Here is a 10,085-nt window from a genome sequence, read left to right as displayed (position 1 = left end):
GACTTTCTTTGGAAATTCTGAGGCCGCGGATGAATTTGTTGCACGTTTTTATGTGTTTTATCATGTTAGTTATGTATCTGCGGGGCCTCAGTTGATAGTCGGATTTCTGGTTGAGATTGGTCAAAAACCAAAAATTTTTGGTATCTAGCGTATCCGCCGTAGCGGCACCAAAATCGCCGTGGCAATCCCGCCATAGCGAAGGGACTGGCGGCTATAACAGATTGGGTGTTTTTGTGCCTAGTCACCATAGCGGTCAACCAATCGCCACAGTTGGCTCGCGATAGCGGTCATGCGTGTCGCAATAGAGGCCTTATGATTTTAGGTGACGGCTGCCATAGCAGGCTATATGTGCGCCATGTCGTGTGTACTGTAGCGAGTCCTATGACCGCCGCAGTGGTTGACGGGGCAAATTTGTTATTTATAGCATAGTTAAAACCCCAAAATCCTTATCACTTCATTACATCATTTCTTAAGCATTTTTAGGTCGATTTTGAGAGCATTTGATCGGATTCTTCATAGAGGTAAGATCCTTTGCCTTAGAATTCATTACTCTTCTTTCTTAATCATTAATCCGTGCTAGAATCAAAGAGGAAAAGTGGGTTTCCATAAGAAATTCTTAAAATGGGTTTAGACTTCCTAAGTGAAAATTGTTGATGAAATTGGCTAATATAACCATAGATTCTGAATTATTCATTGTTGTTAAGCTTATATCTTCCATTATTAAGGATTAATTTGTGGATTAAAAAGTTAGGGTTTATACCCAAATTGGGGGTTTCACTTTAATTTTGAATTTGGGTTAATCTTGAATTAATCTAGCAATTGACTAGCGGGTTTTGATCATCTAGACATGAATTGCCTATTCCACCTTAGAATTTCCCATTTTACCTTTGTGGGTCTGTTTCCTCATCTTCCTTGGTTAGATTTGGCCTAAATTAGAATTATAGCAATATAGGTATTGTTCTTCTTGATTTCTAATGTAGAATTCGAATATGATTAGACTTTGAGTATTTGGAGGCACAAACAAAGGGCAAGGCTAAGGTTTGATGGTTCGGGGCTCCTATTCACATTCTAGGTAGGTTACGGCTTACCTTATGGTTAGACTTCCGTTACTAAAGCATATGTAGAGTTATTGATTTTCAGAGACAGCATGTTACACCTTCGGGTGTGAAGTTGGGATGGATTCTTAGGTTGGTATTGTTGTTGACTATGGCTTGTCACCTTATTGGGTTCTATTGAGTTGTTGCTTGTTGTGATTGTTGTCTTGTCGCCACGTGATTTATTCTAGAGTTGTTGCTTAGTGATTGCCTTATGATTTGGAGGGCCTATTTATCATCATTGAGGTTGTTGGAAAGTAAAGTAAAGTTATGATATGGATATTGTGATTGAGTTATGTGTCCATGTGTGGCACGATTGATTCTTATATTCTCGTTGACAATGTATCGTGCCTACACTCATTTATACATATATTGGGATTAGATGCTTAGCGTCTTATCATGATTGAGATATTGCTATCCCTCACTTATGAGTACTATCTTGGATGGAGGAAAGAACTTGACTTGTTATTGATACCGAGAGATTTGTCTTTGTGTGGCATGATTGATTTGATATGTTGTCATCGTTCATTGACGTTATACATTGCACTCATTCTCATCTTTCATGATACTCTGATATGAATACTTAGTGACTTATTCATGGTTGTGAACCCGTATCTCTCAGTTATTGATTATTGACTTGTGAAGAGGAAGGAATTGATATTGATCTTGATATTGGGATATGTGTCCAGGTGTGGCGCGGTTGTCATTGATATACTCTTGTTGGCCATGATATTATGCATGCTTTCATACTCATATATTTGGATCGGGTTGCATGCCGCAACACACACACACACACACACATACATATATTGGACCGGGTTACAAGTTCTGTAACACTTGGATTGGGTTGCACGTTCCGCAACACTGACTGGGTTTGTGTTGCACATTCCGCAACACTGACTTGGATTGAGCTTTACGCTGCAGCAGGTGCATGGAATTTGTGGGTCCCCCATGAGTCATGACTATCAGAGCATAGACATCTTTCGCCCGAAGCATGTGTGTATCATTGCATTGCATTCATATTTCATTCACTCATACATACTGATTTCAGGTTGTGGTTATTCATGGTTGTGAACCCGTATCTCTCAGTTATTGATTATTGACTTGTGAAGAGGAAGGAATTGATATTGATCTTGATATTGGGATATGTGTCCAGGTGTGGCGCGGTTGTCATTGATATACTCTTGTTGGCCATGATATTATGCATGCTTTCATACTCATATATTTGGATCGGGTTGCATGCCGCAACACACACACACACACACACATACATATATTGGACCGGGTTACAAGTTCTGTAACACTTGGATTGGGTTGCACGTTCCGCAACACTGACTGGGTTTGTGTTGCACATTCCGCAACACTGACTTGGATTGAGCTTTACGCTGCAGCAGGTGCATGGAATTTGTGGGTCCCCCATGAGTCATGACTATCAGAGCATAGACATCTTTCGCCCGAAGCATGTGTGTATTATTGCATTGCATTCATATTTCATTCACTCATACATACTGATTTCAGGTTGTGGTTATTTATTGTATTGTACGGTGCTCGTGAACATTGACTTCCTGGTTGATTACTGGTTTGAGATCGTCGTGTGCCTGATTATTATATATTCGAGGCAACGTAGATAGTTGGAGTTTCTTAAGCATTATGATATCACAATTCTTTATTATCCAGACAAGGATAGTGTGATAGCTGATGCATTTAGCCAAAAATCGGTGAGTATGGGTAGCTTAGCTCGATTGCTTGTTGAGGAGAGTCCTTTAGTCATGGAGGTTCAAACTTTTGCTAATAGCTTTGTGAGATTGGATATTTTGGAACCTCGCAAGGTTCTGGCATGTATTGAGGCGAGGTCGTTTCTTTTGGAGCAGACTAAGACGTAGCAATTTGATGATGTGAAGTTGTTTAAGACTAGGGATAAGGTGTTGAGTGGTGAGGCCAAGGTGGCCATTGTTTTTTTTGAGGATTAAGGGGTGTATTTGTGTTCCTTGTGTGGGTGGATTGATTCGTTTGATATTGGAGGAGGCTCATAGTTCCAGATATTCTATTCATCCGGGTGCTACAATGATGTATCGTGATTTGAGGCAGTATTATGGTGGAGTAGGATGAAGCGGGACATCACGGATTTTATTTTTCAGTGTTTGAATAGCCAGCAGGTTAAGTATGAGCTCCAGAGACTAGGTGATGTGCTTCAAAGGATGCTCATTCCCGAGTGCAAGTGGGACAGGATAGCCGTGGATTTTGGACATTTTTATTCAATTTGGATGACTGTGGATAGGTTGACTACGTCTGCGCACTTCATTCTCATTTAGATGACTTACAATTCACAAAAGTTGGCACGAATCTACAATAGAGAGATACTCCAATTACATAGAGTGCCTATTCCCATCATTTTAGATAGAGGCGCTCAGTTTAATTCTCATTTCTGGAGGACTTTGTAGAAGGAGTTGGGTACTCAGTTGGATCTTAGCACTTCGTTTAATCCGCATACCGGCGATCAGTCTGAGAGGGCTATTTAGGGGCTTGAGAACACGTTGAGAGCCTGTGTTATCGACTCTATGGGTCATTGGGACCAGTTCTTATTGTTGGCAGAGTTTGCATACAACAAAAGTTGTCACTCGAGTATTGACATAGCACCATTCGAGGTTTTGTATGATAAAAGATGTCATTCTCCGATTGGGTGGTTCGATTCCTTTGAGGTGAGGCCTTGGGGTACGAATTTTTTGAGAGAGTATTCAGACAAGATGAAGTTGATTCGGGAAATGCTTCTGGCAGCTCAAAGTAGGCAAAAAGAGTATGAGGATCAGAGGTTCGTGATTTAGAGTTTATGGTCGGCGGGCAGGTCTGTTGAATGTTTTACCTATGAAGGGTGTGACAATTTAGGAAAAAGGGCAAGTTGAGCCAGACGTTTGATGGTCCTTTCGGGATTCTCCGCCATTTTTGTGAGGTGGCTTGAGTTAGCTTTGCCACTAGGTTTGTCAGGTGTTCATCCAGTGTTCTATGTTTTCATGTTGAAGAAGTACCATTCAGATGGCTCTTATATCATACATAGGGATTCAATATTTTTCGATCAAAATTTGTCCTTCACGGAAGATCCAATAGTAATCTTCGATAGTCAAGTGAGGAAGTTGAGGTCAAAGGAGATAGCTTCAGTTAAGGTGCAATGGAAGTACCGTTTAGTAGAGGAGGACACTTTGGGGACAGAGGCAGAAATGCACGAGAGATGTCCCCACTCAGGTACCTTTCCTTCGTTTCCTTTCTTCTCTATTCGAGGACGAAGGATTTTTTTAATTGGTATCTCATGTGACGACACGTTTGGTTGTTATGTGCGTTTTGACCATTTTTCCCCAATTGACCCTTCCTTTAGCCTCGTTAGAGAGTTTTTAACGCGTGAGGATTGGCGATATGGTTCCCGAGGTCATCGTGCGAGTTTCGATAGCATTTGAGGATGTTAGAACCTTAAAGTGAAAAATGTTTGACCAATAGTTGACTTTTTAGTAAACGGACCTTTTTTGAAATTCCGTCGATTCCATGATGTTCGGAGGGTCGATTATAACTTGGTGTGATGATTGGTTCGGTTCCCGAAGCACTCAGAAGCATTTTGTACCCTTGGTTGGAAATTTGATTTTGGTCGTTTGTGGTTGACCGTGTCAAGGTGACCTCCGTTGCGAATTGAGAAGCATTTAGGGTTGAATCTTCATTAGGTAAGTTTACTTTTTCTTCTTTGTGTTTTATTTAATGTTTAATCTTGGATTCTATGGTTGAATTAAGAGGTTTAATGGGAAGGAAATGTAGTAGACTCTAAGTTTAACTTCATGAATCATATGCTTTGGAAGTGAGTTTTGATTGGAAAATCTTATTAATATAGTCATGAAATACTTGGAATAAGTAGATACTAAGTTGATCTATCTAAATTTCATGGATTACAAATAAGGGAGGTTAGGGTTCCTTTGTAAATTGAGTGCTTTTTATTAATGGGTGAAATTAATGGTTAACCGAGTTTAATTGGAGATTGAGGGATAATATCGGACTTTCTAAGTGTTGATTAACCGATTTTTACTTAAAATTCCTACTTTCCATTGTGGGCCCGATTTTCTCTTTAAAAAGGGTTGTTTTCGATTTGAATAGTATTGTAGTAATATGGGTATCGTTAATCTTCATTTCTTATCTAGATTACGTTGTTCAATAGACTTCGAACATTAGGAAGCTCTTCGGAAGGGCAAGGTTGCGTTGGATAGTTCATGGCATCCGCTTGGCATCGAGGTAGGCTAAGGTTTACCTTTCGATTAGACTCCAATTGGTGAAGCATATGTAGGAGTTAAATATTGACGGGGAAAGCGTGATTAGGCCTTTGGGTATGGTGTGGAGGTTAAATCCTATTAGGTTGGTTCTTTTGATTGTTGTGGGCTTGTCGCCTTGTTGTTATGATTGGCTTTTCTCCTTATTTGTTATGCTGTGACTTGTGTATGCATTCATCTCTTTCTTGTTATGTCACTCATCATCGGAAAATTGAAAGAATTGAAAGAACCACTTCAGGATCTTCTTAGTATGGGTTTTATTCGACTGAGTGTCTCCCCGTGGGGTGCTCCAATGCGTTTCGTGAAAAAGAAAGATGGGACTATGCAAATGTGCATTGATTAGCGCCAGTTAACTAAAGTCACCATCCGAAATAAGTACCCCACCCCTCGTATTGATGATTTATTTGATCAGCTTCAGGGGCTTCAGGGTATTCAAAAATTGATTTGAGATCGGGTTATCATCAGTTGAAGATTGGGGCCGAAGATATTTCGAAGACAGCCTTCAGGACTAGATATGGGCAATATGAGTTCCTTATTATGTCTTTCGGGCTTCCTAATGCCCCAGCTGCTTTTATGGATTTGATGAAGGGAATTTTACGCCATACTTAGACTCTTTTGTAATCGTATTTATTGATGACATTCTAGTTTATCCGAAGAGTAAAGAAGATCATGAAAAACACTTGAGGGTTGTTCTTGGGTTATTGAGAGTCAAGGAGTTGCATGCCAAGTTCTCTAAGTGTGAGTTTTGGCTTGAGTCTGTATCATTCTTGGACCATGTGGTGTCGAAATAGGGGATTATGGTTGATCCTAAGAAGATTGAGGCAGTGAGAGATTGGGTTAGGCCTACATCAGTGGCAGAGATTCGTAGCTTTGTGGGGTTAGCCAGTTACTATCGTTGGTTCGTGAAGGGGTTTGCTTCTGTTGCTTCACACTTGACTTGTTTGACTCAGAAAGAAGTACCTTTTAAATGGTTCGATGAGTGTGGAGGAAGCATCCAAAAGCTCAAGACTTTTTTGCCTACAACTCCTATTCTTTGCTGGTGGAGGGCAAGGACTTTGTGGTTTATTGTGATGCTTCTCGTTCCGATTTGTGTGCTATTTTGATGTAGGAAATGAAGGTGATTGCTTATGATTCCAGACAGCTAAAGATTCATGAGAAGAACTATCCCACTCATGATTTGGAGTTGGCATCGGTGGTTTTCGCTTTGAAGATTTGGGGGCACTATCTCTGTGGTGTCCATTATGAGATTTTCACCGATTAGCGCAGTCTTCAACATATGTTTACTTAGAGGGATCTTAATTCTAGGCATCAGAGATTGATGGAGTTGCTTAAGGATTACGATATTACTATTTTGTATCATCTTGGCAAGGAAAACATTGTAGCAGATGGATTGAGCAGGATATTTTCTAGTATGGGTAGCTTGGCTCGGTTGATTATTTCGAAGCGTCCATTAGCCAGAGAGCTTTAGACTCTAGCTAACAGTTTCATGAGGCTTGACGTGTGCAATTCAGGTAGATTGTTGGTTTGTGTTGAGGCGAGATCATTGTTTCTGGAACAGATTAAGGTAAACCAATTCGAGGATGCGAGTTTGTGCAAGATTCGCGACAAGGTTTTGAGTGGTAAGGCTAAGGAGGCCATGATTGATAATGAGGCCATTCTGAGGATTAAGAGGCGTGTCTGTGTCCCTTGTGTTGTTGATTTGATCTGGACGATTTTAGAGGAGGCTCACAGTTCTAGATATTCTATTCATCCTGGTGCTATCAAGATGTATCGTGATTTGAGACAACACTATTGGTGGGCTAGGATAAAGCGTGATATTGATATTGTTGAGTTTGTTTGGCAGTGTTTAAATTGTCAGCAGGTTAAGTACGAGCACCAAAGACTTGGAGGTATGCTTCAAAGAATGCCCATTCCTGAGTAGAAGTGGGAGAGGATAGCTATGGATTTTTTCGTTGGTCTTCCAAAAGCTTTGGGTAAGTTTGATTCGATTTGGGTCATTATTGATAGATTGACCAAGTCTGCTCATTTCATACCCCTTCAGATCACTTATTTTGCTCAGAAGTTGTCCTAGATTTATATCCGTGAGATTGTTCATTTGCATGGGGTCCCTATTTCCATTGTATCGGATGGAGGCACGACATTTACATCCCAGTTTTGGAGGACTTTGCAGTCTAAGTTGGGCACTAGGTTGGATCTTAGCACAACTGTCCACGCTCAGACAGATGGTCAGTTTGAGCAGACGATTCAGGTTCTAGAGGATATGTTCCGAGCTTGTGTGATTGACTCGGTGGTCATTGGGATCTGTTCTTACCATTGGCAGAGTTTTCGTATAATAATATTTACCACTCGAGCATTGATATGGCCCCGTTTGAGGCTCTTTATGGGAGGAGATGTAGGTCTCCTATTGGGTGGTTTGATACATTTGAGGGAAGGCCATGGTCTACTGATCTTTTTAGAGAGTCATTAGAAAAAGTTAAGGTGATTCAGGAAAAACTCTTTGCGACTTAGAGTAGACAGAAAGAGTATGCAGACCGGAAGGTTCTAGATCTTGAGTTCATAGTTTTGGAGCAGGTTTTGTTAAAAGTCTCACCCAGGAAGGGTGTGATGAGGTTTGGGAAAAGGGGCAAGCTCAGTCATAGGTTCATCGGTCCCTTTGAGATTTTAGCCTAGTAAGGGAGGTACCCTATGAGTTGACTTTGCCTCCAGGTTTGTCTGGCATTCATCCGGTGTTTCATGTCTCTATTTCGAAGAGATATCGTGGTGATGGTTCTTTTGTCATTGGTTGGGATTCAGTCTTGTTAGACGAGAACTTGTCTTATGAGGAAGAGCTTATTGCTATTCTAGATAGGGAGGTTCGTAAGTTGAGGACTAAGGAGATTGCATCAGTGGAGGTTCAGTGGAAGAACTGCCCTGTTGAGGAAGCTACTTGGGAGACTGAATCAAATATGAGTAATAATTATCCCCAACTTTTTACCGAGTAAGGTACCTTTCCCCTTGTTCCTTTCTTTGTCTGATCGGGGATGAACGGTTGCTTAATTGGTATATGATGCATCGACTCGCTAGGTCGTTATGGGCATTTTAACCATTTTACCCCCGCTAGTTCCTTTCTGAGACTATGAGCGTGTATAGTGATAACATAAGGAGCTAGAATTATGAAATAATGGCCTGATTGTATTTGTGCACTTGTTTGAAAACTTAACTTATTTCCGTTGGGGGTGACTTTGTGAATTTGAATTCTGATGGGAATTCCGAAGCCACGGGTGAGTCCGTAGCATGTTTTTACATTGATGTGCATGTTTGGTTTGTGTCGATAGGGCCTTGGATTGATGTTGGGATTTTGGATGAAAAACTGGTGAAAAACCAGAGATTACTGGTCGGACGTGACCGCTGCAGCAAGTCCGCCGTCGCGGTTCGCCGATTGCCACCGTGAGGTTTCGGGTTTAGTGAGCTCTACCATATTGGTGGGGTTTCCCACTACAATGAGACCGCTGCAGCGAAGAAAGGACCGCTGCAGCGGTCGATAGGAGGCAGAAACTGACTTTTATATCACAAAATTCGAAACCATTCCCCATATAACACCAAAATAGTTCCCAAGAAAGTGAGGTGAATTTCTAAGGCTGCGGTGAAACTCCTCTTTGAAGGTAAGACTTAACCCTTTTATTGTTCATTCCATTATCATCCTTAAGTTTCATGATTAGTTTAAGGTCCTCTAATGGTGAATGAAAGATTAGAACCCTAGAATTAGTAAACCCTTGGATAATGAATGGGTTTTTAATTTTATTATTGTTTATTCATCTAGGAGTGTAGAGTATCACTTTCTAGGATGAGAATTTATTACTTATGGTGGAAATTGCATAGTGAGACTTAGGGTTCTAATAAAGATGAGAACTTTAGCATAAAAACTGTTTGAAAGGGGTTGGATCTATTAGAAACCCATGAATTGGAATAGTATGATTGGTTACGGGGATTGGTTCGCCCACTAGGAGAATTTGTGTGGGTTCCACTCATGGTTATTTGGGTAGTGACAAATAATCTGTCTAAGTAGATCCGTGTCAACTTCTCTGAATTGTAAGTCACCTGAACCAGAATGAAGTGCGCCGACTTAGTCAACCTATCCACAATAACCCAAATAGAATCAAAGTTGCCCAAGGTCTTCAGAAGACCAACCACAAAATCCATAGCTATCCTGTCCCCCTTCCACTCGGGAATGAGCATCCCCTGAAGAATACCACTTGGTCTCTGGTTATCATACTTAACCTGCTGGCAATTCAAACACTTAGAAACAAACTCTGTAATGTCGCTCTTCATCCAACCCCATAAATAGTGCTGTCTGAAATCACGATACATCTTGGTAGCACTCAGATGAATATAATATCTGGAACTATGAACTATGAGCCTTCTCCAATATCAAACCAATCAATCCACCAACATGAGGAATGCAAATGCTCCCCTTAATCCTCTACACACCCTCACTATCAAGCATGGCCTCCTTGGCTTACCATACAACACTTTATCCATGATCTTATACAGGTTCATATCATCGAACTGTTGTCCCTATTTCTATTCTGCCATATCAGATGGCACCTGCAGAGTTGAAGAATTGAAAGAACAACTTCAGGATCTTCTTAGTAAAGGATTTATTCGTCTGAGTGTCTCCCCGTGGGGCGCTCCTGTGCTTTCGTGAAAAGGAAAG

General features: G+C 40.9%; 1 protein-coding gene across 1 annotated transcript; it reads left to right on the top strand.

The window, feature by feature from the left end:
* The first annotated feature begins 6,189 nt into the window (after window positions 1-6,189).
* LOC132601423 (uncharacterized) lies at window positions 6,190-8,822 on the top strand. Its single transcript, XM_060314501.1, has 7 exons — window positions 6,190-6,348; window positions 6,501-6,584; window positions 6,681-6,807; window positions 6,904-7,067; window positions 7,236-7,281; window positions 8,099-8,341; window positions 8,707-8,822. The coding sequence occupies exons 1-7, from the start codon at window positions 6,190-6,192 to the stop codon at window positions 8,820-8,822; spliced, it is 939 nt and encodes a 312-aa protein (XP_060170484.1).
* The last annotated feature ends 1,263 nt before the right edge of the window (window positions 8,823-10,085 follow it).

Source organism: Lycium barbarum, chromosome 7, assembly GCF_019175385.1.
Source record: "Lycium barbarum isolate Lr01 chromosome 7, ASM1917538v2, whole genome shotgun sequence".
NCBI classification, from domain to species: Eukaryota; Viridiplantae; Streptophyta; class Magnoliopsida; order Solanales; family Solanaceae; genus Lycium; species Lycium barbarum.
This window is presented reverse-complemented; position numbering and strand designations above follow the sequence as displayed.

What these genes read in the sequence shown, in the direction of transcription:
- LOC132601423 (XM_060314501.1), top strand. Translation starts at nt 6,190, where the DNA reads ATGGTTGATCCTAAGAAGATTGAGGCAGTGAGAGATTGGGTTAGGCCT. An exon ending in CTTGTTTGACTCAGAAAGAA is followed by an intron (nt 6,349 to 6,500) that starts GTACCTTTTAAA and finishes ATTTTGATGTAG; the next exon opens with GAAATGAAGGTGATTGCTTA. An exon ending in GGAGACTGAATCAAATATGA is followed by an intron (nt 8,342 to 8,706) that starts GTAATAATTATC and finishes TTGTGTCGATAG; the next exon opens with GGCCTTGGATTGATGTTGGG.